Source organism: Somniosus microcephalus, chromosome 17 (genome assembly GCF_052327205.1).
Source record: "Somniosus microcephalus isolate GS21.2 chromosome 17, FLI_Smic_1.0, whole genome shotgun sequence".
NCBI classification, from domain to species: domain Eukaryota; kingdom Metazoa; phylum Chordata; class Chondrichthyes; order Squaliformes; family Somniosidae; genus Somniosus; species Somniosus microcephalus.
This window is the reverse complement of record NC_141003.1, coordinates 54,084,155-54,110,696: the sequence shown is the minus strand read 5'-3', so window position 1 is coordinate 54,110,696 and position 26,542 is coordinate 54,084,155. Positions and strand designations below refer to the sequence as shown.

Sequence of the window (26,542 nt, the reverse complement as noted above, 5' to 3'; positions counted from 1 at the left end):
AGAGGCACAGAGGAAAGCTTATCTAAGAGGGAGTCAAGCCGGGGACGGTGGCAGGAGTGTAGGAAGGTTGAAGAGTAATGAAGGATTGGGGTAGGGATTTGGGAGGGCAGAGTATCTGAGAGAGGAGAGATGAAAGGAGGTTTGACAGGAGAGAGCGGCCAGGGAGGGATAGAGAAAAGGAAAAGAGGGGGAAAAAGTGGAAAAGTATTGAATGGCTCGGGTCCGGAGCGGCAGCCAAAGTGCGCATGCGAATGGGCACAAGGGAAAAGCTCAGGATACATAGGCCTGTTTAAATGTAGTAATTAATGGGATACATATTTCCTGGTAGCAGGGAATAGGTTGGAGACAATAGTCGGGAGACCAGGGTCAAAGTCAGCGGTCCCATGGATGGACAAAGCCGATGTAAGCAGGACGGGGCCGGCACGGAGCATCGACAAACCGCTGTCCAAAGCAGGCGAGTGAAGTCCAGAAACTATTTGAAGGGTAGAGAGTTCAAAGATGGAGGAGCAGGATATATAGTTAAATAATATATTATGCAGATAACAAATTATTTTGTATAGTTTTTTTAAATTATTGTGTATTTATTCAATATACTAGTGGATCTCCCATGGTGTTGATCACAGTAAGTTCTAGGATATAGTGTTTTATAACAATAGGAACATTATACCATATAACACACAGTGTATTAATCGACTGCTGAAGTGCAATTGTGTGTAATTTGATATATCCTTTTAAGGCCACAAGGTGTAATTACTGTGCAAGTAATTCTAAGTATCCATTTTGGTAGGAAAATTAAGAAAAAAAGAAAATATAGCATTAATATTAACTGTCACAAGAATAAAACATCACCTGTATTCTTACAGTTATAGAAAAAAATCTTTGATCCTTCAACATGTTTATTAATGCACAATATTAATATTTGGATTTATCATCTGTACTGATAATGTTTCCCGGAAGAGATTCATCAAATTAGACAAAAATAGAACCTTCACAGGATAAAGGAAAGGTTCCTAATATATCCTGGACATTTCCAGTAAAGCATGTTATCTAAAGCTTAGTAAATTTGGTCATTGTACTTTGAATCCCATACTACAATGCAGAAATGTGGAGCAATCTTGGCAATTTAATTAGAAGAGAAAGGCAAAACTGTTTTGAACTGCGGAGGTGGGGGAAGCTTTCTTTGGATTCATGTAGAATGAGCTCCCTGATAAGATAAATAGCACTTTATTATAAACCAAGTTCACAGGGCAAATAGCAGAACTTAAAGGCTAACCTTTTGCACTACACTCAGTATTTATATCATTAAGAGACAGCTCCAGTTTATCGGCAATGTACGTGTGAGATGCCATATGCTAAGGATAACTCAGGAAGCTCATGAAGGGCAAATGAGTAGAGGTTGAGTTGAATATTTAGGGACAAACTGCAACATGCATGACTCCACAGATGGCAGGTGTGAACCCTTGAACAGTTGTTTAGCGGCTTCCGACACTCCCGACTGGTTACTGGTGGCTTATTGTTACTTTGCACCATTGGTATATAAAGGAACAGCATCAGTGGTTGGAGCACTATATTCGGTACTTAGCAAATGTCTTTGGGATCTACTCCCCCGACCCCTAATGAATCTCCAGTCTCAGCAGTGCTTCTCTGGGGAAGAGCTAAACGGAACACCAAACTTCAACTGCCTTCCCCTCTGCCACACATCTACAGCAGGGAGAGAAAATTGAATGGGGGCTCCACACTCGCACAATGCTGGCAGCTGGCCAAAAGCAACATGAATGGTGGCCTGGGAGGTGTATGTCCCAGGAGAGAGAAAATCGAAGGACCTGCTCTCATTGAAGAGCAACATACTCTCCAAATAATCACTTTGATAAAATGTTATCTCACTACAGTGAAAGAGAAATAATCAAACAGCACAACACGAAGCCACTGCAACCACATATCTCCCAGCACAGCACCCAACTTTCATGAGCCTCCTGGTACAGCCAAATTAAATCAATGTTTCTTTAAAATTTAAAGGACGCGAGTACTTGGTAGTAGCGGTAAGGAGCAGAAAATTAAATACAGTCTTAAAATACTCGCACGAGATGTACCGAGAGGGGGAAATAATCTCTCATTTGTCAGGCTATAGTAGACACATCAAGCCCTGTCACATTGGGTCTCCCAGCACGCAAGAGCTATTTAGAGGGTATGGCGAATGGATCCACCTCTGACTGATTTTACTGAGCTCAGTGAAAATCAGCAACATTCTTGGTCCTGGATGTAGATTTCAATATTCAAACAGAAATCAAATTGGTGTTCAAAAACAAAGACGTAACTAATGATCAAGCAAATAAACCTGCTCTCCAATCAGAATACTGTGAAATACTTTGGGATCTTTTTCTAAGTTACATGTGTTATCTAAGTGCAAGTTGTGTTGTTCTGCTTATAAAATGAGAGAGGCAGGACTCATCCACATTTGTGTCACTGTTTGTGTGCCTCCTTTGTGTGATGAACATGCATCACTGCCATTCCTGTCAAACATCCCATGTTAATTCTGTACGCTCTTGTCTCCATGAAACACCAGCTTTACATGATGAAAATAAACACAGTAATACCTGAGCTTCCTCAGGATCATATTTTTGGTTCAAAGTAACTCATTAATACTTTAATTGCCAGAAGTGCATCTTTGAAAGTATTTGCTCAGAACAATTTCGAAAACATTCTGTGTGGGGCAAAATATCACAATGCAATTTTTACCCAAAACTGCAAATCTGTAAGAGTTAAACAATGTACAGGTCGACTATCCCTTATCTGAAAACTTTGGGACCAGCTGGGTTTCGGTTTTCGGAAATGTTCGGATTTCAGAAGGTATTGTTTCAGACTGGGAAACTCTGAACATTAAATTAATTTGGTAATTAGTATTTGTATTTAATATAAATTTTAGAAGTTCAGGCTACCTCTTGCGACTGTTCCGTGTCTCATTCCCCTTCCTGCTTCTCTGTGCTGCCGCTTACAGTCTGTTTACAGCTCCCCCTGCTCCGTGTCTCATTCCCCTTCCTGCTTCTCTGTGCTGCCGCTCCCAGTCTGTTTACAGCTCCCCCTGCTCTGTATCTGAATTCCATGACTTAGCGGGGGTCTGGGGCTCGGCTGCCGCCGCCAGTTGTGGGAAAGCTGGATATCGGCTGACTCCTACACTAAGCTGGCCCGCAAATCAGGTCAGAAAAGCATCGGCCGCGTCGGGTCATGTTTGGCGCCACTCGGGTTATGTCGTGCGCACGACTTACGCTCCACAAAAAAACTTTCGGTTTTCAGAGGTTTTCGGTTTTCAGAAGTGCAGATAAAGGATAGTCTACCTGGATTACAAGGAGTAAAATTAAATTGAACTCAATCCTGTCACTTACTTTACTTTTTATTAAGCTTGTTTTTTGTTTTTCATCCCCATTACTACACTGGGCTTCCCTAATTAGAGCTATTCAGTTGCCGTGACAGCCTTTTTCTGCTTAGAATAAACGGTCCACAGCGTAGGTGAGGACTGATGCATCCGATTCAAAATGATTCAGTTTTCATGTGCTCATCGGCATCACATACTGTTTAATTCAAGCAGGAAAACAATTTGATTGCATCTGTCAAGAGTTATTAATAACTGCTCACGTTCCTGCTAATTCAAAAGCATTATGTTACAAAGAATGGGAGTTTTTTCCAGTAACAATCACTCATTACCAGCTTTGCTACGTCTATTCTTAACTGCACTCAATGCAAATGCTAGCAGTGACAAGTATAAATTGTTCATATCATACCAATGCATCCAGGTACACATTGGTCCACTGAACTTGTTTTTCCTTTGTGCCAGCTAAAACCATTGGTCTCCCGAGTACATCCAAATATTCCTATAAAAATAAACAGAATAACGGATCACAGAAACACCAGCAGTCAAAGCTTTCAACAATGGTAATCACAGAAAACAATTCTTATGTTCTTATAAGGCATAGTACAAAGTAAGAACATAAGGAATAGGAGCAGGACTAGGCCATTCAGTAAGATCATGGCTGATCTTCTACCTCAACTCCACTTTCCTGCACTATCCCCATATCCCTCAATTCCCTTAATATCCAAAAATCTATCGATCTCTGTCTTGAATATACTCAACGACTGAGCCTCCACAGCCCTCTGAGGTAGAGAATTCCAAAGATTCACCACCCTGAGTGAAGACATTTCTCCTCATCTCAATTCTAAATGGCCGACCCCTTACTCTGAGACTGTGACCCCTGGTTCTAGACTCCCCAGCCAGGGGAAACATCCTCCCTGCATCTCCCTTGTCAAGCCCTATAAGAGTTTTGTATGTTTCAGTGAGATCACCTCTCATTCTTCTAAACTCTAGGGAATATAGGCCTCATCTACTCAATCTCTCCTCATAGGACAATCCCCCCATCCCAGGAATCAGTCTGGTGAACCTTCGGTGCACTCCCTCTATGGCAAATATATCCTCCCTTAGGTAAGGAGACCAAAATTGTACATAATACTCCAGGTGTGGTCTCACCAGGGCCCGATATAATTGCAGTAAGATGTCTTTACTCTTATGCTCAAATCCTCTTGTAATAAAGGCCAACATACCATTTGCTTTGCTAATTGCTCGCTGTACCTGCATATTAACTTTCAGTGATGCGTGTACAAGGACACCCAGGTCCCTCTGAACACCAACATTTCCCAATCTCTCACCATTTAAAAAATATTCTGCTTTTCTATTTTTCCTACCAAAGTGGATAACTTCACATTTTTCTACGCTATATTCCATTTGCCATGCTCTTGCCCACTCACTTAGCCTGTCTATATCCCTTTTTGCATCCTCCTCACAACTTACATTCCCATCCAGATTTGTATCATCAGCAAACTTGGATATATTACAATTGGTCCCCTCATCCAAATCATTGATATAAATTGTGAATAGCTGAGGCCCAAGCACTGATCTTTGCGGTACCCCACTAGTTACAGCCTGCCAACCCGAAAATGACCCGTTTATTCCTACTCTTTGTTTTCTGTCCGTTAACCAATCCTCAATCCATGCTAGTATATTACCCCCAATCCCATGAGCCCTAATTTTGTTTAATAACCTCTTGTGTGGCACCTTATCGAATGCCTTCTGAAAATCCAAATACAACACATCCACTGGTTCCCCCTTATCTATTCTGCTAGTTACAACCTCAAAAAACTAACAGATTTGTCAAACACTATCTCCCTTTCATAAATCTGTGTTGACTCTGTCCAATCATATTATTATTTTCTAAGTGCCTTGTTACCACGTCTTAAATAATAGATTCTAGCATTTTCCCTATTATTGATGACAGGCTAACTGGTCTGTAGTTCCCCATTTTCTCTCTCCCTCCTTTCTTAAATAGTGGGATTACATTTGCTACCTTCCAATCCGCGGGAACCATTCTAAAATCTATGGAATTTTGGAAAATGACAACCAAATGCATTCACTATCTCTATAGCCACCTCTTTCAAAACCTTAGGATGTAAGCCATCAGGTCCAGGGATTTATCGGCTTTCAGTCCCAGTAATTTCTCCAGTACTATTTTTTTACCAATACTAATTTCTTTCAGTTCCTCATCTCGCCAGTCCCTTGGTTCTTCACTATTTCCAGGAGGTTTTTTGCGTCTACTTCTGTGAAGACAGACACAAAGGGCTGGATTTTACCTGCCGAGACGAGTTGGGGGTGGGACTGCTGCCTTCCGGGTTCTAGTCCCGCCCCCAGCGACATCCGACACACAGATGCTAGTTTCCCCTGATTGGCCTTGACCGGCCAATTAAGGGAAAGCTGGTGTCAGATGACGTCAGTTGATGACGCTTCATCTGCCAGTTTTCTTGAAGGGACGTGTGCCTTTTATTTTTGACAGATGATCTGTCAGTGTTTGACAGCATTGAGGTGCTGTCAAACACTGACAATCACTGTATAAAGGTGAGCCCTTGCACCCAGGCTCTCCAATGACTCTCTCCTTAGGATAAAACAGATGGCAGCTGCAGGTGAGGGTACAGAAGCAATCTGTCACTTCTCCCAATGAGGTGAGGCCACACAAACACTTCAAAGCTCGTCACCTACAGAAAAATCTAAACACATTAAAAATGACTTTCCCAACATCTCCTTAACTCTGATACTCACCAGTGTCCCATTGGATCCTTCACACCACTTCTGCAGCTGTCATCTATACACAAGCATTACAACAGACCAACAGCACCTCTCACTTACCCATGCGGGGTTCCCAGACATCGGGAAGCCCGCAGCAGAAGTCTCAAAATGGGATAAAGCCTCTTAACTGCCTGTTAACTACCTGTTAAAAGGCAGTTAAGTGACTATAATCCTCTTCCCGCCACTAGGAGTCGGGTCCCTGCACAAATCGGGGACCCGACTCCTGGAAAGATTGTTTGGAGGTGGGTTGGGAGCGGTTTCGGGACCTGCTCCCATATTTTTTGATTTTGCCAGTAATCCCGTCTCCAAACCCGCCTCCTCAAGGCTGGTAAAATCCAGCCCAAAGTATTTGTTTAATTTTTCTGCCATTTCCGTATTCCCCATTATAATTTCTCCTGTCTCAGCCTGTACTTTCGCTAATCTTTTCCTTTTTACATACCTATAGAAGTTTTTATGTCTCTCACTAGTTTCCTCTCATATTCTATTTTCCCTTTCTTTATTAATTTCTTCATCCTCCTTTGCTGAATTCTAAAATCCTTCGGCTTACTACTCTTTTTGGCAACATTATAAGCCTCTTCCTTTAATCTAATACTATCTTTAATTTCTCTCATTGGCTGTAAAGCACTTTGAGACATCCGGTGGTCGTGAAAGGCTTTCTTTCCTTTTGTTAGCCACGGTTGGACCATTTTTCCTGTGGTGTTTTTATTCTTTAAGGGAATGTATATTTGTTGCGAATTATGAATTATTTCTTTAAATGTTTGCCATTGCTTTTCTACTGTCATATCTTTTAATCAAGTTTCCCAACCTACCTTAGCCAACTCGCCTCTCATACCTACATAGTTTGCTTTGTTCAGGTTTGGGACCCTAGTTTCGGACTTTATAGATATTGAAGATTTCAGAGAAAAAATACTCAACAGAGCGTGTCGGTTTCTACCATAATGGGTTGGTTTACCAGAAGTACTAACGTAATTTCCTTACAGAGAGACTGCAGAATATTATATGCTAGTGGACCTCCTATGTAGTTGCTCATGGTGATTCACACGATCCACTAGGGGCCATCGACCGGCGGAAAGTGCCGGCAGGCCATCCAGGATGTGTGGTGGGTGGTACTAACATTTTAAGATTACAGTATCTTGCATCTTTAATAAAGTGTGTTATCTGGAGTGTGGTAACTGTATGCACTAAACATACTGCTTTAATATAGTTTAAAATTACATACGTTATAATTAGCTGTTCTTTATGATGTTGATCTAGGGTTGTTTGGGATCTGAAGCACAATTGTAATGTCCAACTATTAAAATGGAGCTCGTGCTGACAGCCAAGCTTATCAAAGTTGAATAACTCGCAGAAAATGGCTAGTTTTCTTTCCTTTTTTAATATTGTTTTAAGAAGATTGCTCAGATTAACTACAACAGCAGAAGTGTGACACAAGTGAGACTAGCACACACTAGACACAAGATGCAGCAGATCTCCTATAGCATTGCGTCCTCTGACTTGCTATGAGCAATGTGTTATAAGAGCAGGAGCATGTTCTACGTATCACACAATATATTATCCTGCTGCTATGATGCAGCTATGTTTAATCTTTAATGCCACAAGATCTATCTGCATGCCTCCCGCAGGTCAGTTAGAGGCTAAATTCTCCCGTTTTTGTGCACTTTAAAAAAAAATTATGAAACATAAATGTGCATGTGTGTTAGTGAAACCCCTAAAGTACCACAGAGATGTCTCAAAATGTTTACATAGAAAGGTATGTATGCAGATTTGAGGGATATTACTTCTTGGTGTGAAGCATATTTCCCCATTTATTGACCCACTGCCATCAATATCTCCCATGTCTAGCATAGATTGAAATGAAAGTCCCTTTATTCTACCCCAAAGTATCACAACCCTCTGTTCAAATGTTTTTTTCCCCAAGCCAGCCCTCTTGGTGACCTCTCTAAAAGGATGCTAATTAATGCTGAATTTTGCACAACATTGAGCTGTGGGCTTGTGCCCCTAGGAACTCGGTTAGATTTACCAAACACTTTCATTTAGAATCCTTGGAGATGTCAGAGCAATTTGGCTGGATTGAAGCTCAGGTCACAGAGGTGAAAGGGCAATGTATTCCAACTCATTGTGCCTGAACTCCAGTACATTCACTGTAGTCTGAATTTTGAAACAATGTCTTTCTTTATAAATAACAAAGATAGAAGGATCTGAGCCGGGACATATCTATGATGACTCAAAATCTCTTAAAAAGTACTAGTCTCATGTCAACAGGGATAAAAAAAAATAAAGACAAACTATTGACATTAAGAACAGCTTTCAGTGCAGTTCAATATCTTAAAGCAAATGGAATGTTATGAGAACTTTACCACAGAAACTATTTCAAATGTCCAAATAATAACCTACTAATTATTCATTATCCAATTTTGTTTCAAGATTTTTTTAAATCCACAGCATGCACAAGGATACTTGGCAAATTGCTAAGCTCAGCCGAGTAAATTCATCTGTAATATTATTACCTGTGTGTTAATACGTATCGCTCCAATGGAGGGAATTTCAAAAAAGTAGCCTGAAATATAAAAATAAAATATGTAATAATGTATTCAGAACCATTTGTTGTAAATTGAAAGTGTGGAGGTGGAACAATTAAAAATGGACAACTGTTCTCTAAATATATTATCGTTACAGTGTGACCCTAAAGGGCTAGTCATCACATACCTTTATTGGTGCAGGCCATCCACTGTAATGGTCCTTTATCATAGTTATGTTGACCAACCGAAAAGGTGAATACTCGCACCTAAAATGAAAAGTCATTACTGTTTAGTAACTGAGAAAATCTGAATTGCACTATTAACACATTTTGCATTATCCCACTGTATGTATGTGCAATATGATAGTTAGATTATAGAATCATAGAATCTTACAGCACAGAGGAGGCCATTCAGCCCATCCTGCTTGTGATGGCTTATCAGAAGAGCTATCCAATTAGTCCCACTCACCTGCTGTTTCCCCATAGCCCTTCAAAATTTTCCTTTTCAAGTATATATCCAATTCCTTTTTGAAAGTTAACATTGAATCTGCTTCCACCACTTTTTCAGGCAGTGCATTCCAGATCATAACAACTCGTTGCGTAAAATAAATTGCCCTCATCTCCCCAATGCTTCTTTTGCCAATGATTTGAAATCTGTTTCCTTTGGTTATCGATTCTCCTGCCAGTGGAAACAGTTTCTCCCTATCTACTCCATTAAAACCCCTCATAATTTTGAACATCTCTAATAAATCTCCCCTTAACGTTCTCTGCTCTAAGGAGAACAAGCCCAGTTTCGCTAGTCTTCCCACCTAACTGAAGTCCCTCATCCCTGGTATAATTCTAGTAAATCTCCTCTGCACCCTCTCCAATGCCTTAACATCCTGTGGACACAATACTCCAGCTGAGGCCTAACCAGTGATCTATAAAAGTTTATTATCACTTTTTTGCTTTTATACTCTATGCCTCTATTTATAAAGCCCAGGGCCCATATGCTTTTATAACAGCCTTATCGACCTGCCCTGCCATCTTCAAAGATTTGTGTATGTGACCTCCAGGTCTCTCTGTTTCTGCACCCATTTTAAAATTGTACCATTTAGTTTATATTACCTGACATGAATCTTGTCATTCATGTGGAAATGACTTATGAAATAATACTGGGCGGCCTGCTGGTGGCGTTGTCCAGGGAGAGTATAAATACTCGGGCATGGGCCCAGCTTGCTCAGGACATTCTTTAACAGGAACTAGTGAAGGACACAACTAGATCTCCATGTTGAAAAACAGTTGATTAAAGCCTTGCTTAATACTCAGACCAAGTGCCCAGTAGTTTTCTTACGTCATTACCACTCCTCATTCTTCCGTCCAAAATTCACACACTTCTGCATTAAATTTCATCTGCCATGTGTCTGCCTATTTCACCAGTCTGTCTATGTCCTCCTGAAGTCTGCTACTATCCTCCTCCTTATTAACTACATTTCCAAGTTTTGTGTCATCTGCAAACTTTGAAATTATTCTCTGCATACCCAAGTCCAGGTCATTAATGTATATCAAAAAGAGCAGTGGTCCCAATACCGACCCACTGTATACCAACATCACTGTGTAGCTCCCTCTAGTTTGACAAGCAACCGTTCACTGCTGCTCTCTGCTTTCTGTCTCATAGCCAATTTCGTATCCACACTGCCACTGTCACTTTAAGCTTATGGGCTTCGATTCTGCTAAGAAGTCTATTATGTGGCACTTTATCAAACACCTTCTGAAAGTCAATATACACAACATCAACTGCACTACCCTCATCAACCCTCTCTGTTATCTGATCGATGTACACAATCAAGTTTGTCATACATGATTTGCCTTTAACAAATCCATGTTGGAACCTATGATCTTCCAAGTGACAATTAATTTTGTCTGGGATTGTGCTCTCAAGAATAATCTAGTCTCAACAACATCACTAAAACAGCTCATTGCTGTTTGTGGGACCTTGCTGTGCACAAATTGGCTGCTGTTTGTTGCTACATTACAGCAGTGACTACACTTCAAAAGCACTTCATTGGCTGCAACGATGTTCTGAGGTCATGAGACGTGCTATACAAATGCAAGTTCTTTCTTTCTATAAAATGTTTTAATACACCTTTAGCATTGCTGCTCCTTCATTATCCTTGCTTGGCATTCTGTTCTAGTTTACACTGAATGTAAATTGAAAATCCTGATGGAATCAGATCAGAACAGGATGAAACATGACCTATAGCATTGCGTGATTTTATCAGATTTGTCCCACTATTGCACTAGAGTAGGTGGAGATACAAGTCAGTCCCTCCATTGACTCTTTTTGCATGGCAAACAGCCCTATATCAAACAATCCTCAACACCATTTAAAAGTACCACCACATTTCCCCCTTTCCCAAGCCATCAAATATTTAAGTATGGAATTCATAGCTATTTGTTTTTTTTTTTTAAAAACTCTGTTCAGTCTGAGTAATAAAGGAATGGATGCAATTGGAAAGGCGGTAAAAAGGAAGAAGAAAATGAGGGGCGAGAACCACCCGCCAAGAAACCTCCAGTTGCTAATTTTTCCAAAAACTGAGCCCGAGTGCAACATTTCAGCATTCCCTGTTATGTACACATGCTGACCTTTTTGGGTAACATTACTAACAGGAGGAATTTAATTCTCTCAGAAAGCCACAAGAAAAGGAGGGAAAGCAGGAAAGGAGAAAGTAATGGAAGGAGGGAAGGAGAAAGTATAACAGCAGCCAGTCCCATGACATTGTGAGCTAATCATTTTGATTTTGGATTCTCCCATCCTGTAATACTGAAGCTTGCAGAACCCTAAAGATGGCACTTTTTAATTCTGTGACCGAATATGATTGGTTACATTAACTAATAAAATCACAGCATGTTTTGACTGTCACACCATATAAATCTGCTGCACAACCATAGGCATCAAAGCATATGGAGAAAAATCACATTCACTGGACTGCATCTTGCTTCCTCCAGTCTTTCTCTTTTCATTGTCATTTTTATTCAGATTACTTTCTTAGCCCCAGCAAAAAAAAAATGAAAATGACAAGACCAGATCCCTTCCTTGACTCACTGTAGACAAAAGCCTAAGGAGGTTTTATTTGTTGTCAATTATGTGTCCATCAAAGCTGCACAATATTACTCTCCTTTAAGTAAAACCCATGAGAGATTTCCTCTGTGCACTTGGTGCAAGAACATCAACATATTCTTCATAAGCAAGTTTACAACTTTGCTACACCTAGAACCTTTTCGCTACACGTTCATCTATGGTGTGGCTGTGGAGTTAGTCCTGAACAACCAATAACAACATACTGGACTGCTGTTACACTTCCTCCCTCCCTCCTTCCAACATGCCGGGGGGTATGGTTGGGGGAGTTTTGCAGTGTGGGAGTGCAGGAGCCTCGTACACCTTCACTGAAATAATTTGGAAAGAAGCTTGTATGAGATTCCACTCAGAGACAATGAAGTAAATGGTTTTTAATTGGTTCCTGGGAAACAAAATTATTTTGTTATCTATTACAAGAAGATAAGTAGCAAGTGAATTTGTTCCCCTCATATCACGCTGTTATATAAGTAAGTACATTTTGGGCGCGGGGGATGGGGGAGGGGTGTACAGCTCTTTACCTGGACTATCAAATGGCACTGTCCCATTTGTGTAGAGAGCAGATTTTATAGTGAGGGCCAAGAACTATAAAACTTATGAAAAGATTAAATTAATTTGCATTGTTCCTTCTTTACCAAATATCTATGCACCAATAATTAGTGTTACTAAAGATTCTGATTAAATAAATGCTTAATAAATGTTATTCAGAACCTCCCTCCATTTTTCTGCCTATTGATTTGCGTGATCTCTCAGGTGCACATAATGTAAAAGAAATGCAGTTGCTATAACAATTGAGAATGCATTACAAAATACAGATAACAATTATAAACTGGGAAGATCACTGTTTTGTGGCAAAGGCAAATGCACCTGTGATACACACTAGAACATGGATGTTCTACCAATGCCATTAAGTCCCTTCAAAGAAAACGGAAATATTCTTTAGTCAAAAAAGGGAATTTATGGCGGTATTTCAGAGTGTGATGTCGGGATGGCTAAAACCTTTGCAGTTTAAGGTGGAGCAGCGAGAGGGAGGGGATGCAAAGGAGGCCAGAGTCAAAAGACTGGATGGCGTATGCAGGAACATAGGACTGAAGGAGGTTGCAGAGGTAGGGAGGGGCCAGGCTGTGGATGAGGACCAAGATTTTGAAATCGATGCATTGGAAGAGGGAGGTACCTTTGATGGTGACAAGGACAAGGGCATTGGAGGAGCAGCAATCGGTATGGGGACTAAGACTAAAAGTCTGAGACTCGTACATGTTGAGAGTGCATAAGATTAATAGACTGGTTATACTTCAGTCTATGTATGCCCAGAGAAAAATCAGTTTTCCTCTCACCAACATCTGAATGCCAGTAACACTGTAACGTTAGGAGACCACTTACTGTCCCTGAACTGTCTGCCAGCTTTAAAATGATTTAAATTTCAGATTCTTCTCTTAGAACATGCTAAGTCAATTTTTGTACTTCTTGACAAAACATTATCAGAACAAAAATGAAACCACAAACAAACATTCATTGTTCCAGTGTAGCTTATCTATAAAACGCACACAAAACAATGAATGGATATTTTTGGAAGAGGCCACAGTGAGACCTCCCAGAGAAGGGTAATACAGTAAAGCCCTCAGTTTTGTCAAAGAAGAATACCATATGGTGGAGAGATATTATTGAAGATTAAACAGAACAAAACATAGGCGGCATCAAAGGTGACTTCAAAATGAACATGAACAATATGCACTTACATGGCCTCTTTAACGTAACAAAATATCCCAAGGTGCTTCATAAGGCAGGAGGCAGACCCAAGCAGAACTAGGGAGAAGAGTTAAAGGAGCTGGCCAAAGGCATGGCTGCCAAAGAGGTTCTGGGTACTGAGGGAATGGAACAACCCAATCTAAAGTGATGTCGAATGGCGATTTCAATGGGTAATTTAATTTGGTTTAGCCCTTTAAAGAGTTACGGCTTTCAATAGCTGAAGAGTAATTAAAAATGACTAATGAATCAATCGGCTCTGTAGATCACGGCTATAACTGTATTTCTGGATCACTAATATGTATATTAAGCTTAATAAGTTGGTGAGTTGTAGTATCGTATCTTACTCTTCCTTTGGAGAGCAGTGTGAAGTAATGACAGGATTCGCAGCCGATGAACAGTCTGATAGGCCACAACATGAAACTTCTTCCATGGCCGTAACCATCTTTATACCAGCCAATAGGGTGCTAGGTCCTATACAGAAGGAGGATTTTGTGAGATCCCACAGCCCATAGAATGAAGGGTCCACCCACACCATCCAGATGTGAGTATCCCTGCTAGATGTCAACCTAGACGTCAAAGCTGGAGCTCCGATCTCCACTCACCGGAACTGTCTTGAGCGTGTTTTGAACCCTACAGCTTCTGATTCAGAGGGAAGAATGCTACTATTAAGCCAGGGGCTCGCTCAAGTTGGTGAGCAGCAAGATAAGACTAATGCTAATATAGTACTGTTGGCTCTCAGTCCAAGGTTACAGTAAAAGTGGCCATGTGGCTTTGTTTGTTGTTTTCCACATCTAATATCAAGGGCAAAGACCATATCAAGCTTCCAGTTACTAAAGCTTAAAACAAGCTGCGTCACACAAGATTCTTTGAAATGTTTAGTTACTGGAAAAGTCTTTAGCTACCAGGTTAGTAAGTTCACGTTCACTTTTAGAATGGGCGTAGATCCAAATGATGCTGTATATACACATAACAAAGGAACAAACACAACCTAAATTCATGTCTGAAAATAGCTACAACAATTGATAGAAGTGATAAAGCTGCTTGATTTAAATGATGCTTTGCTAATTTTAGACAAAGACTTTGTTCTACTGGGAGATTTAAAGGCCAAAGAAGCCTTTCCTTTGTCCTCCAGAATCATCTTGGATAAATGCAACAAGGCACAATGGTTGACAGTTTCAAATTAAATAATTGGCTGACTGAATAAAAAAAACAAATTTGAGGTGGTGTTCATTCATATGATGTTTATTTGTTAACACTGGAAAACCCATTTCTTCAATGCTTGCTACTCAGCCCTCCTTGATGTTTTGCTCTACAGCTTTGCTGATCCAGGTCAATTAATGAGGGGTATTCATTTTTGAGCCTGACCAGCTGGACTGCAGAATTTTCAGTCCTATACTTTCTTATGTTCCTATTAGTGAGAGAATAAGCAAAGGTCTCACCATTTTTTGCTTCGGTATCGAGGAGGTGCGGGTAAACGTATTGTATTGTCTACTACTACAGGTACTGCTTATCTACTTCTTTTAATAAATCTGTTCTGTAGTTTCTAGCTGAAACCTCTGAAGTCTAGGAAATCACAAGGGAGCTTGTGATTAAATAGAGCCACAAGGGCAGTGCTATAATACTGGACATTATGGGCAGGATTTTCATTGGGCCGTAGAGGCGGGATTAGAGGCGTGTGGGGGGTTAAAATCCCGAAATCGGGGGGCACAAACCCATCCCGCCCTCAACCCGCCTCCATGCCAGTTTCAGAGGAGGCAGGAAGGGGATTAGTGCCAATTAACAGGCAGTTTTTAGCCTAATCCCTATTTTTAATGTTGAAGTGTGGGATTCCCGACGGCTCCAAACCACGCCAAGTTAGAGGAGGCGGACCGTGGGGATGAAGGGGTCGAGATGTCCGGTGTTCAGGTGAGTGATGGGTGCATGAGTGCAAAGGTAAGTGTGTTTGGTGTGTGTAAAGTGTTTAAAGAAGTTTTATATACCTTTACTTACCTTTACAGCCTTCCTTCCTTCAGGTCTCGGGAGTCCCTCATCTCACCGGCACAGAAAGCAGAATGGCTGCGAGCTGTCAAAAATTGCAGCATTCAGCTTTCTGTTCTGGGGAGATCTCTAAATCATCCTGAGAGGAAGGAATTAACTTAGAATACAGATGGTCAGTGTTTGACAGCTTCAAACAGCTGTGAAAGGCTGATATTTCATCTGTCAAAAGGTCTTGACAGATGAAATATCAATCTGTAACGTCACCTGTTGCTGGGTGGCCCTTAATTGGCCTGCTGAGCCCGCTGGGCGGGCTCAACAAGGTCAATCAAGTCAAAATTGCGTGGGTTGGCTAGAACTCGATGGAGGCGGGACTACAACCCCGAAAGTTGTAGTCCCGCCTCCTACCCGACTCCTCAATGAAAATCCAGCCCTATCTGCATAACATCACACTTTGGTTCACAGGGACTATCACAAATTTCAGAAATAAAAACAGAAAATGCTGGAAATACTCAGCAGGTCAGGCAGCATCTGTAGAGAGAGAAACAGAGTTAACGTTTCAGGGCGATGGCCCTTCATCAGAACTGGAAAAAGTTGGAGATGGAACAGGTTTTTAAGCAAGTGTAGGGGCAGGGAGAGGGGGGAGGGGAGGAAAGAACAAAAGGGAAGGTCTGTGATAGGGTGGAAGGCAGGAGAGATTAAGAGACAAAAGGGATGATGGTGCAAGGCAAAAGGAGATGGTAATCGGACAAGTTAAGAAACAAAAGATGAGAGTCCTGATCAAACACGAGAAGGGAAACAGAAAGCAATGAAGATGAACAAATTGAAGGTCTGCACTTGATAGTCTCTCGGGTTTGTATCACTGTAAGCAGGCCCCACGTCCTCTACAATTTGCAGTTCCTTTTTACCGCCCAATATCTAGGCATACAACAGCATGACCTCGGGGTTGTAACACACCAATTACCCAGAGGCTGAGCAGCATGTCAAGGACACAGAGCCCACGCAGAGTGCCAGAGATGGAAAGGCAGGAGACGGAGGCTCTTCACTTTAACTATTGATAAATGAAACCTTATATTGTGAACTATCATAGTCTCGCATTTGACCCCATATACATGTTTCTATCTTCCAGAAGGCAAGCTGATGAACACGCCAGTGAGACAAAGCCAATTATAAACCAACAAGCTGATTTATTTGGCATATACTATGTAAATGAACAGAATAATGTTTACAGTGAATTTTAATCCATCTTGTAACAAATCGCACCACATTATCAATGACTGCAGAATAAATACTCTTTTCTGACCAGCAAACTCTCTGAAACTAGTCAGTGCTAAACTTAAGCAGCGAGCTGTCAGTTCCTATGCCTGACTTTCTTAGCAGATCTCTGCAGACAGTATCTGTGCCCTTTCTTGGCTGGATAGAAAGTCTGAATATCCCCCAGGTCTCTGTGCCCATTCAAGCTACTGACAAAGCACACTTCTCGGTTTGGGCTCCAGATAGACAACCTTTGCTGAGTTCGAACATGAATGAATGAACATATTGGGTCGATTTTGAGTGGCTTTGTCTCGTGTGAACGGGGCACCAACGGTCTCAAAATGGGGTCCTGGCCAGTTCCATTTTATAAAGGGACGGCCACTGTGTGTCCAAAGCGCCTGCCTGATTCCGGCGATAAGCCCCTATTAAGATGGAAATCAGGGTCCTATAAATAGTAAATAGAACCCCGATTGCCTGCAGGCTCCAATCAGTTCCATGGGGAAATGATAGAGATGAGGTCCTCTAAAGGTTAAGTGTTGAATAAATTTTGTGGGCTCCTCACCCCGGGACCCCTACCCTCCGCGATCGTAACCTCCCCCACTGCGCACTTTACCTTGCTGGCCGCCATCCCGGCCGGATCTCCAGTCTTCAATCTGACAAGCTGTGTCGGGATGCCTGGTTGGCACCCTGCAGCTTGCCTGGTAAATTTAAATGAGGCCGGAGCCTCAAAATAACAGGGGTCCCTTTGCTGCCAGAATGGGTGGCCGCCCAGTAATCAAAATCTATCCCCTTGTGTGTGAATGTTCACTGGAATACCTTTAAAAAGCTTCTGCTGTCTCAATCCTTCATCGTCACTGGGTCAAAATCCTGCAACTCCCTCCCTAACAGCACTGTGGGAGTACCATCACCACACCGACTGCAGCGGTTCAAGAAGGAGGCTCACCACCACCTTCTCTAGGGCAATTAGGGATGCGCAATAAATGCTGGCCTTGCCAGTGACGCCCACATCCCATAAACAAATTTTTAAAAAGCTGATGTGGCATGCAAGCAGCGCTATTCAGGATAGACGTTTTGTCTGAATTGGAATCTGCATTCCTGGAAGCTGAATGTTGAGCTAAATTTAATTTAATAGCAACATCTTGATATAAATAATGCTAAATTCCTCCTAGGTTAAATTGTTAACAAACCTCCAAACATGACACAGTGAGAGCTCAGCTACAAGAGTGGTCCTGAATGTTGGAAAATATATGAGTAAGACCCAAGAACGTAATAAACACAACTGAAAATGGCCACAGTAAGCTTAAAAGGTACAGAGGAAACATTTTGTAAGATTATCAGCAAAACAGAAAAATCTAGAAAGAATGGCCCGGATTTTGCAGTCAGCGGCAAACGAACAGTACCAGCCGCTCATTACGTTTACAGCTGCTCACAGGCTTTCTATGAGCTTTTGCACTGGAACTTGTGGTAATTAGAAATCAAAAACAGCACGGCGCCCTCTACAGGGGATCTGGGACCTGTGTGAATGGGGCAAGCAACCCAAAGCAAAAAACTATGAAAAATGGTTTGACCCAGATTGCCATAACATGAGGAAAAAACTTAGAAAAATATCAAACCAAAAACACAGACATCCAGAAAACGATGAATTACGCCTTACTTATTGTCAGACACTAACACAATACAGAAACACACTCAGAACCAAAAAAGAGCAATATATTAAGAATACACTCAGCTCCATTGAGGAATCCATTGATTCCAACTGTTTCTGGGACAACTGGAATACATTACACAAAAAACAACACGACGAATTGGCCATTCAAAATGGAGACACATGGGAAAACCACTTTGAAAAATTATACCAGAAAAACACACTAAGGCCAGAGCAACACCATGGCCTAGAAATTCACTTGGGCGCGGGCAGCTCGCTCGTGCCCAAAAGTTAGCGCTGGGCGGGGAGGCATTAGCGCACGCTGTATATTCGTCTTCTGCACCCCAATTCGGAAGCGGGCGCTATACCAGGGTGTGCCCGCCTCCGTTTGGGGCACTGCAACTGAATATCGGCGCGCTAGTTGCCGCAGCGCCACCCGATGCGGTGCGGCAGGCTGCGGTACTGCAGGCCTCCTCCTTCTCTTAAGGGGGAGGTGCCTGCAACGGCCGGAGCCCCGATCGCGAGTGCCGGCAAAAGAGCCCGGCACAACGGAGAAGTGCCGGGCTCCACGGAAACCAGCCGGCAATGCCGCGGGGGGGGGGTGGAGGAGGCCGGGGAAGGAGGTGCGGGCAGGTGGCCGCCGAAAAAGCGGCCGGCCGCACCTTCCGCTTTAAAGCGCCCCACTATGGCAGCAGGACGGCCCCGTTTTCTGGTCGCTGTTTGCGCCCGCTTCGGAGGAGGCGGCCGCAAATAAATATGGGGATCGGCGCGGTTTCGGGGCGTTACGGGCCACCGCGCGCACCGATGACGTCATCAGTCCCGGCGCAGCGCTAACAGCTACCGCCGCCAATACCGCTGCACTCAATTTCCACGCTACCACCCCGCCGGTGCAAAAGACCTCTTTAGGCGCTAAGTGGGCGCAAGGCCCACTGAATTTCTAGGCCCAAATATGCAAAAAACTGGAACAGCTCGAAATGGCCATAAAAGATAACCAAAACCCGCTAGACTCCATAATAACAGAAAAAGAACTTTTTGAATAACTCAAGGACCTGCGACCAGGAAAAGCTTGCGGGGCAGACGGCATACTAAGTGAGATGATTAAACACACAGACGATAAAATGAAACTGGCTATCCTAAAACTCTTCAACTTGGTTCTGAGTGTCGGTTACTTCCCTGATATCTGGAACAAAGGACTCATAACGCCCATATACAAAAGTGGGGACAAAGTCGACCCAAATAACTATCGAGGCATCTGTGTAAACAGTAACCTGGGGAAGGTATTCTGTAGCATCATAAACAAAAGACATAAACTTCCTTGAGGAGCACAATGTCTTGAGTAAAAGCCAAATTGGATTCCTGCCAAACTATAGAACATCAGATCATATCTTCACCCTACAGACCCTAATTGACAAACACGTTCATCAAAACAAAAGCAAAATCTACGCATGCTTTATAGATTTCCAGAAGGCTTTCGACTCCATCTGGCATGACGGTTTATTCCTGAAACTTATCGAAAGCGGGGTAGGGGGAAAAACATATGATGTAATTAAATCAATGTATACAAACAACAAATGTGCAGTTAAAATTGGAGACAAACAAACAAAATACTTCCCACAGGGGCGGGGGGTGACGCAGGGCTTGCCAATCTCACCGACACTCTTTAATATTTACATAAATGAATTGGCAAAACTACTTGAACAATCGACAGCACCCGGCCTCACCCTATATGAATCCAAGGTTAAATTCCTCCTCTATGCAGACGACCTGGTTCTGCTGTCACCAACTAAGGAGGGTCTACAGCAGAACCTGGATCTGCTGGAGTCGTACTGCCAGACTTGGGCACTGACAATAAATCGCCAAAAAACCAAAGTCCTTGTGTTCCAGCAAAGATCCAGACATCAGGGACCCAAAATAAATTTCACACTAGGAACAACCAAAATTGAACAAACCACTAACTACACATACTTGGGCTTAAAAATCAGTTCTACGGGAAATTTCAAACTGGCTGTGAATGAACTGAAATAGAAAGCAAGAAGGGCTTTCTATGCCATTAAAAAATCAATCCAAATAGAAATCCCAATTAGCATTTGGCTCAAAATTTTCAAATCAGTAATTGAACCAATTGCACTCTATGGCAGTGAGGTGTGGGGACCGCTAACACAACAAGAATTTGCAAAATGGGACAAACACCCAATTGAGATCCTACATGCAGAATTCTGTAAAAGTATCCTCCGGACTCAAAGGAAAACCGTAAACAATGCATGCAGGGCAGAACTAGGCCAATATCCATTAATAATCACTATCCAAAAAAGAGCCACCAAATTTTGGAAACACCTAGAAATGAGCAACCCCCAATGCTATCATTACGAAGCCCTGAAATGCCAAGAGAGGACCATAAAGAAGAATACCCTCAGTCAACTAGTCCTGGGACTCAGTGAAGTAACTACTAACACTACTAACAATAACCAGCCCCAGGACAGTGACAGCGTAACACAAAGAATTCGACCCAACACAATCGTCGCTAAGCAAAAGGAAAAATATCTGTCATATTGGGCAGAAACAACAAAAACCCAAAGCAAACTCAATTGCTACTTGGCCCTAAACAGACAATACAACATGGCTGATTACCTGACCATGGTAAAGGATAGCAAACTGAGAAAAACTTTGACAATGTACAGACTTAGTGAACATAACCTGGCGATCGAAAAAGGTAGACACAGACAGACCCGGCTACCAAGAGAGGACAGGATATGCTCTCACTGCAGTCAGGGAATGGTGGAGACAGAGATGCACTTCCTCACAGCTTGTAGAAAATATCAGGGCATAAGGGAGAATTTCTGCCCAAAATTCACAAAAATATGCCAGGAATTCAGAAATTTGAATGACGACCAAAAACTCCCATACCTACTAGGGGAAGAGAGAAATTGCGTAACACTAGCGGCACACTATGTTACAGCTTGCCATAAACAGAGGGACAACCACTAAATATAAGAAAAGAGTATATATAAATTATATGAAAGTATATTTATACACTCAGGGATATATCTGTTTATACACTGTATGGATAGATCTGTATTTTTGTGAACAAACATGAATATTTTCCGATGCTTTGGCAACATAAGATGTAACTTGTCATGCCAATAAAGCGATTTGAATTGAATTGAATTGAATTGAACAGTGTATCTCCTTAACCAATCAGATTGAACAGTCCTTACTGAAACGTGCAGTGTCTGAACCAGGAAGTACAAGTCAGAATATTTAATTCAATGGCAAATCATGTACAGAAAGCCAGATAAAGAGAGGGAAAGAAATATGGGATTAAGAGATAAAAGAAACAGAAAGAAAAAGTTAAAAAAATGTTTTTTACTTAAATGTTTTTATTTTTTAAATATCCAACAATAATTAAAATCTGAAGGAATGCGACTCCACATTTGTAAAAGTTAATTTTCAGTGCCAGAGAGGTAGTTCAGGCGTAATTAAGACATATTACAGAGTTAAAAATCCACTTAAACTAGAATGGACAAGCCTTAACTTTTTCTGGCGAGTTTAGTGGGTATCCAGTGTATAAGTACAGTAATTTCACGCATTCCATGTGTTTCAATGGCAGGTCTCTGGGTGAGATACTGTTGCTGTCCAATTTACTCTTTAATAACAGTGAGTGCTGATAGTCTCACTATTATTTCTACTGCAAAATCCGGGCGATTGTGATGAAGAGATAGTCTGTAGGCTAGGAGAATGAAAAGCATCACCGAATGAATAACAAGATTTTTCTTTATTGCAGAATTTGCTCTACCAACTGTTGGACATCTTGGAGAGTTAAAAGGTTAATAGTCGAACTTCTTTGTATCGTGGAGCAAGAGACTTTCCAAGATAAACAGGATGGCTTTGAAGTGTCGTCAGGAGAAAGTGTAACTTGTCTTCTGCTTTTAGAGTCTTGGGACGGAATTTTCCGGGGGGTTACTGGGTGGGATCGGTGGTGGGTCGGGAGGGAAAGTGTTTTTTTTGACAGCGGGTCAGGACCCCATTGCGAATCCGCCACCTTGTGCCTTTCCCAATGTCGGGTCTGTCAACGCTGAGCAGACTCGACTGGCAGCGGCAGGGGAGGCAATTTAAATGATAGCATCTAGTTGCCAGATGCTTAAGCCTTTTTTCACTCACCTTTTGTCTTTAACTGCATGACCACGGGATCCCCGTTGTGCGCAGACCATGGCTGTCAAGCTGAGGCATGAGTTCAGTGGTCATTGCTCCAACTGATTATTTGACAGCTTCAAATGTACAGTAAAAGCTATTCACTTTCCTCAGGCAGAAGCTTTTCCTCACTCCTTTTCCAGCACACGTTCTGCAGGCTTTCCACTCTACAACCACTTTCACCTCATTGGAAGAACTCTCTCACCATTGACAGAATGCTTCTGTCATTTCTACTTCACCTGCCATCTATTCCATCAACATGGGTGCTCTTTATACTGTCTCATCTTGGTCCTCAGAATCAGCCCCAACACCAGCATCACCAGACACACCAGCAGCACCAACAACACCAACCTTCTCTGCAATTAACTGATGCTGCACAGGACAGAGGGCATCAGCACCAAGCACACTGCTGCCTAGGAGGCCAGGGATGGCCTCACCATGGCCAGATTTACTTCACTTGATGCTGTACACCCATATGGCTGCCACATGATGCTCCAGGTTGGCACCACCCCACACCAACACCATAAAGCATCCTTACAATGCCCAAGTCATTCCTTTCACACTCATCACCATTGCGGGGGGTACAGTTATGTCTCACCATTCACTGCAACAGCCACTTCCAAAGCTGCACACAAATCTGTGCAAGAACGCAACGGGTTGAAAATAAAGGTTTCAATGTTTGACAGCTCATTAACAGAAACTTTACATGAACATTGGATAAAACACACAAGTGCCTACCCTTGTGTGTTGTTAGTTGGTATGATTGCACTAGGGATGAGGGTGAGGGTGAGTGTGAGGGGTGGCTAGTGAGATGGGGATGTGATAATAATATAGATAGAGAGGGATGGATGGGTGGAGGTGCAAGGTAAGTTGGTGTGAGTAAGGATGTGCAGGAGTAGGGTGGGGAAGGCAGAGTGATGGGGATGTGATGAGAGGTACAGCAGGATGAGGCTGAGTGTGGTTTATACTAATGTTTCGTGATCTACTGAGATCATTGAAACATTTGTAGTACTGCACCTTCTGACCACATCCCTGCTTGTGCCCTCCTGTGCAGTGTGCAACCAGGCAGTGTTGATCTCCTGGGGAGGTCTCTTCTGCCCATCGGAAGGGAAGAGAACCTCCCTGAGTGCTCTGACTCCCTCCATAAGCATATGGAGGGAGTCATAGGAGAACCTAGGTGCAACCATGTACCTCTGTGCAGTCATTGTCAGTGTTTGCAGCTAACAGTACAAATGTCAAAATAAAGTTGGCCATGGTCCCTTTAAGGAAACCGGCTGATGACGCGTCATGAAATGACGTCACCAGACCCGCTTCCTCTAATTGGACCGGCAAATGTGCTGTGTGGGCTTAACAAGCCTTATCAAGGGAAAATCACTTTGGACAGTGGGATGGAGCCAGCAGCAGAGTCGGGACCCGCCACCGACGTCGCCCACCCCAGACCCGCCAAGATTAACAAAATTCCAGCCGAAGTGTTATATACGAAAAGTGCTTGTGCAAGGAAATACGTGACAGTAATAATGTCAGCGGTGAGTGATTAAAGTGTAACTTTAGTGGCTAGGGTAATAAACATAGTTAGAGGATCCATTAACTGTAGTATAAAAAGTCAATGGTTAATAAAGCCTGTTCTTCAAAGAGGTTAAGAACAGTTAGGTCGTGATGTCTTGTTTGAGGGAAGTAGCTTTGGAATAAACAACTACTGTACAACTGTTTACATGAGTAGACTGTCTTCGAAGGATTTGAGAATAGATACGTCATGAGGTCTTATCTGTGACATGTACCTTTGATGTAGGCAAAATATGGGCCCTGAATTTGCAGTTGGTATGACGACGTACTCTCAGAGGACACCATCACGCTGCCTTTGAAACTGACTGTAAGTTTGACATTTCTGCATGCGCTTCCGTATGCGCTAAATCCCAAACTTGCCATCTGTCAAGTTCCGACTACACATAGGCTTTGCTGCGTCTTTCATCCCCTCATACAAATCAACGTGCTGCCAAAACGTTGGGCTACCTGCTGCGTGGTGGTAATTCCGGTGAAAATTTTTAAGTCTTGTGCAAACAGGCGCAGAAAGCCTGTTGCACAGTGTAAGGGGACCAGATGAGAAAAGATCTGTAACAAGACAATGCTATAATGGGAGATTTGTTTTAAGAGGTTATCATAACGAAGTATTTGAAAGCACGCTGAATAAAACATTAAAGGAGTGGTTTGTAACTTCTTTTTAAATGAGAAGTTAATAATCAGAGTGTAAAGTAATGAGAGACTTGTATTGCCAGTATGTGTTATAAGAGATTTGTAACAACTGATGTTTGCGAAATTTGAACAAACATACTTGGTTCTAATAAGAGATTTACAATAACAGATTGTTACCTTGAGAAGATTGCAGTTACAGAATTTATTATAATGGCAGCCTTTACTGTTAGATTTTTTTACAATGCATTTGTGACAATGAATTTTTACATAACATATTATGATGCGTGGTCTGCACTGATTGTTATAATGAGAAGCTTGTAGTCGCAAAAATTGGCACAATGAAAGTTTTGCAATACTTTTTTAAAAGGTTTGTAATAGACGTTTGTTGTTATGAGAGAACGGCAGAATATTTTTCGGAGCCACGTATCCATATATATATAAAGCGGCTCTTCTGTCTGTCCCGATGTCTGTCTGTCCGTTCTCTATACGTTTGAAAGTTACAGAGCGTACCGACGCGCACGTCGACTCAAAAGAAAGCTTGCGATTCCGGACTGGTCATAGGCGTATTTACGTTTCGGCCAGACAAAAATCCCACCCGCGGTATCCCAAAAACGTTCAGCGTTCCGCTCATTAGCATCTCATTAGCGACCGTGTGACGTCGAGGTCGACCAATCGGACGGCGGGTTCCTGGCGCATGCCGTCCTACAGTTGAGTGTCGAGTGACTCGACGATTGACCAATCCTACGCTTCGGTGACCTGACCGGTCGACCAATCGGTGCGTGTGTGGGCGGGCCTTATCCTTCTGAACCGAGGTGAGTGGCCGCCATCTTGATTTTCCACGATTTTTTCCCCCACACTTTCTGTGTGTTAGGGAACTAAGGTAAATATTTTAATGATGTGTTAGGGAATTAAATAACAATTTATTTGTGTTTTAAATTGTCTTTAGCAACAGGAGGAACTGAAGTGATCCCCTAACCGCCGCTGTCCCCAAACCGGCGTTTTAAAAATCAAAAAATGTCTCTCTCTCTCTCTCCCCTCTCTCTCTCCTTCTCATCTTCCCTCTCTCCCTCTCCTTCTCTCACTCCTCTTCCCTCTCTCTCTCTCTCCTTCTCCTCTTCCCTCTCTCTCTACTTCCCCCTCTCAGGTTTCACGGAGCGCGGGCGGGCCGCCCGAAGTTTCCCGCTTGCTAACGGCCGCCAGGCCGCCCTTGCCTGCTCCCCGCGGGCCGCCTCGCGCCGGCCGCACTGACCGCGCATGCGCCGGCCGCACTGACCGCGCATGTGCCGCCTGCGACAGACCGCGCATGCGCCGCCTGCGAGAGACCGCCCATGCGCCGCCTGCGAGAGACCGTGCATGCGCCGCCTGCGAGAGACCGCGCATGCGCCGCCGGCGAGAGACCGCTCTCGGCGCCGGCCGCCGCTCAGCTCAACGGCGGCGGGGGGGGGGGGGGGAAAGAGTGTGGGGGGGGGAAAAGAGTGTGGGGGGGGGAAAGAGTGTGGGGGGGGGAAGAGTGTGGGGGGGGGGAAGAGTGTGGGGGGGGAAGAGTGTGGGGGGGGGGGAAGAGTGTGGGGGGGGGAGAGTGTGGGGGGGGAGAGTGTGGGGGGGGGAAGAGTGTGGGGGGGAAGAGTGTGAGGGGGGAAAGAGTGTGAGGGGGGGAAAGAGTGTGAGGGGGGGAAAGAGTGTGAGGGGGGGAAAGAGTGTGAGGGGGGGGAAAGAGTGTGAGGGGGGGAAAGAGTGTGAGGGGGGAAA

General features: G+C 43.0%; 1 protein-coding gene across 7 annotated transcripts in view; it reads right to left on the bottom strand.

The window, feature by feature from the left end:
• LOC147105722 (voltage-dependent calcium channel subunit alpha-2/delta-1-like) overlaps positions 1-26,542 on the bottom strand; it is an 856,467-nt gene that overhangs the window by 164,943 nt on the left and 664,982 nt on the right. For all 7 annotated transcript variants that reach the window (XM_086010352.1, XM_086010353.1, XM_086010355.1 and 4 more), the window contains 3 exons: positions 8,870-8,948; positions 8,671-8,720; positions 3,777-3,866 (listed from right to left, as the gene is read on the bottom strand). In XM_086010352.1, coding sequence (XP_085866478.1) covers positions 3,777-3,866; positions 8,671-8,720; positions 8,870-8,948 — 219 coding nt within the window. The remainder of the gene's footprint in view (positions 1-3,776; positions 3,867-8,670; positions 8,721-8,869; positions 8,949-26,542) is intronic.